The sequence below is a fragment of the Micropterus salmoides genome, unplaced genomic scaffold, assembly GCF_014851395.1.
Source record: "Micropterus salmoides isolate LMB-PRFRI ecotype aquatic unplaced genomic scaffold, ASM1485139v1 Ms_hic_scaffold_4082, whole genome shotgun sequence".
Classification (NCBI taxonomy): domain Eukaryota; kingdom Metazoa; phylum Chordata; class Actinopteri; order Centrarchiformes; family Centrarchidae; genus Micropterus; species Micropterus salmoides.
In genome coordinates, this window is record NW_024043465.1 from 15,968 (window position 1) to 17,558 (window position 1,591).

Here is a 1,591-nt window from a genome sequence, read left to right on the forward strand (position 1 = left end):
TCTCTTGCACCATTTTAACCTGACGTTGTTCTTATTTATTTCCTTTTAGTTCTTTGATTTTGATTTTAACCGTACACTTGTAATTTTGTGTATTGAGTACCTGTAAAGCACTTTAGGTGAACTCCTGTTTTTTTATATGTGCAATGTTAAATAAAGTGACTTGACTTGATTAATGGCAGCACGTGAAGTCTAATGTCATAAAATCCATGAATAATCTCAGGACTTCTACAAGATTTAAAGGGTCTCGTGTTTTACGAATTCTCCCAGATCTCTCTTATAAAAAACAGTATTATCATAATAATTCTTAGTTAATTAAATGATGAACAACATAATTTCCTTGTGTAAAAAGATTACTTGTCAGTTACTGTATAGCATACTGTGTTTGTGTTAATCTGCATGAGGATGTTTTAAACAGGCAGCTGTCCCAGCAGTGAGGAGGAAACAGCATGATATGTTGAGGACAGCTACAGTTCACTGACTCTGTGTGTTTGCATATCTGTCCTGCCTCTCTGCTCCCAGCCGTTAAGAGGCCAGTGTTGATCAGTGGCTGTCCAGGCCTTTCAGAGCCACTGACACGCCGGCAGCACAATGATGATGTCACTAATTCTACTGCTGGCCACCCTGGGGCTCCTTGTTCAGGGTGAGACTCTCTTCTGAAAACTTTGCTTCAGGATGCAACCAGCTTCACCACAATGATGTTCTGCTGTGATGGAGAAACACTGAAACAAGCAGCATTTACCTTCTTCCATCTGTTCTCCATCTTAAAGAAATGAGACTCTTCTGTTTGGATGCTGATCATCTTTCTCCAAGCTGGATTTGTCTCAATAACCCTTCTCCTCTTTTTCATCTTTTCCAGGTTCATCAGGACAAATCATCCTGACTCAGTCTCCTGGATCTCAGTCTGTTGTTCCAGGACAGGCTGTCTCTCTCAAATGTAAAACCAGTACAGGTGTTTATAGTTATGGTTACAGCTGGCTCAGCTGGTACCTTCAGAAACCTGGAGAAGCTCCTAAACTCCTGATTTATCGAGCTACAGCCCGTCAGTCTGGAGTTCCAGATCGTTTTAGTGGAAGTGGATCTGGGACTGACTTCACTCTGACCATCAGTGGAGTTCAGGCTGAAGATTCAGGAGTTTACTACTGTCAGCAGGGTTACAGCACACCGTTCACACAGTGATACAACGTCGTACAAAAACCTCCCTCAGCTGGAGAGGAACTGATCTGACTCAACTGCTGCACTGAAACTAAAATAACAGGAGGTTTATTTAAAAAAAAAGCTTAATATCAAATCATTTTAGCACAAAACATTTTGGATTGGATCCAAACATTATACTTTTGATAACTTTATTAATATAGGATTTAAATAATTTATCAAAGCTGTACTTTAATATTTAAATTAATATAATCTATGAAGATAAACAAGACAAGAACACTATTTGTATATTTTGGGTAATTTGATCACACAATTTTTCATAGAAATGTGAACATATTCATTATTGAAATTAAACAAAAAATCTCAACATCAAGTATTTCAACAAACACGTATTATGATCGACGATCAGTAACATTTTAATTATTTCCTTTTGTCATTT

The 1,591-nt window shown here is 37.8% G+C and overlaps 1 gene segment (V, D, J or C); it reads left to right on the forward strand.

Moving 5' to 3' along the window:
* Positions 1–581: 581 nt before the first annotated feature.
* On the forward strand, positions 582–1,277 carry LOC119887246. The segment is given in 2 exon segments: positions 582–640; positions 857–1,277. Coding segments are annotated over 2 exon segments (372 nt in total).
* The last annotated feature ends 314 nt before the right edge of the window (positions 1,278–1,591 follow it).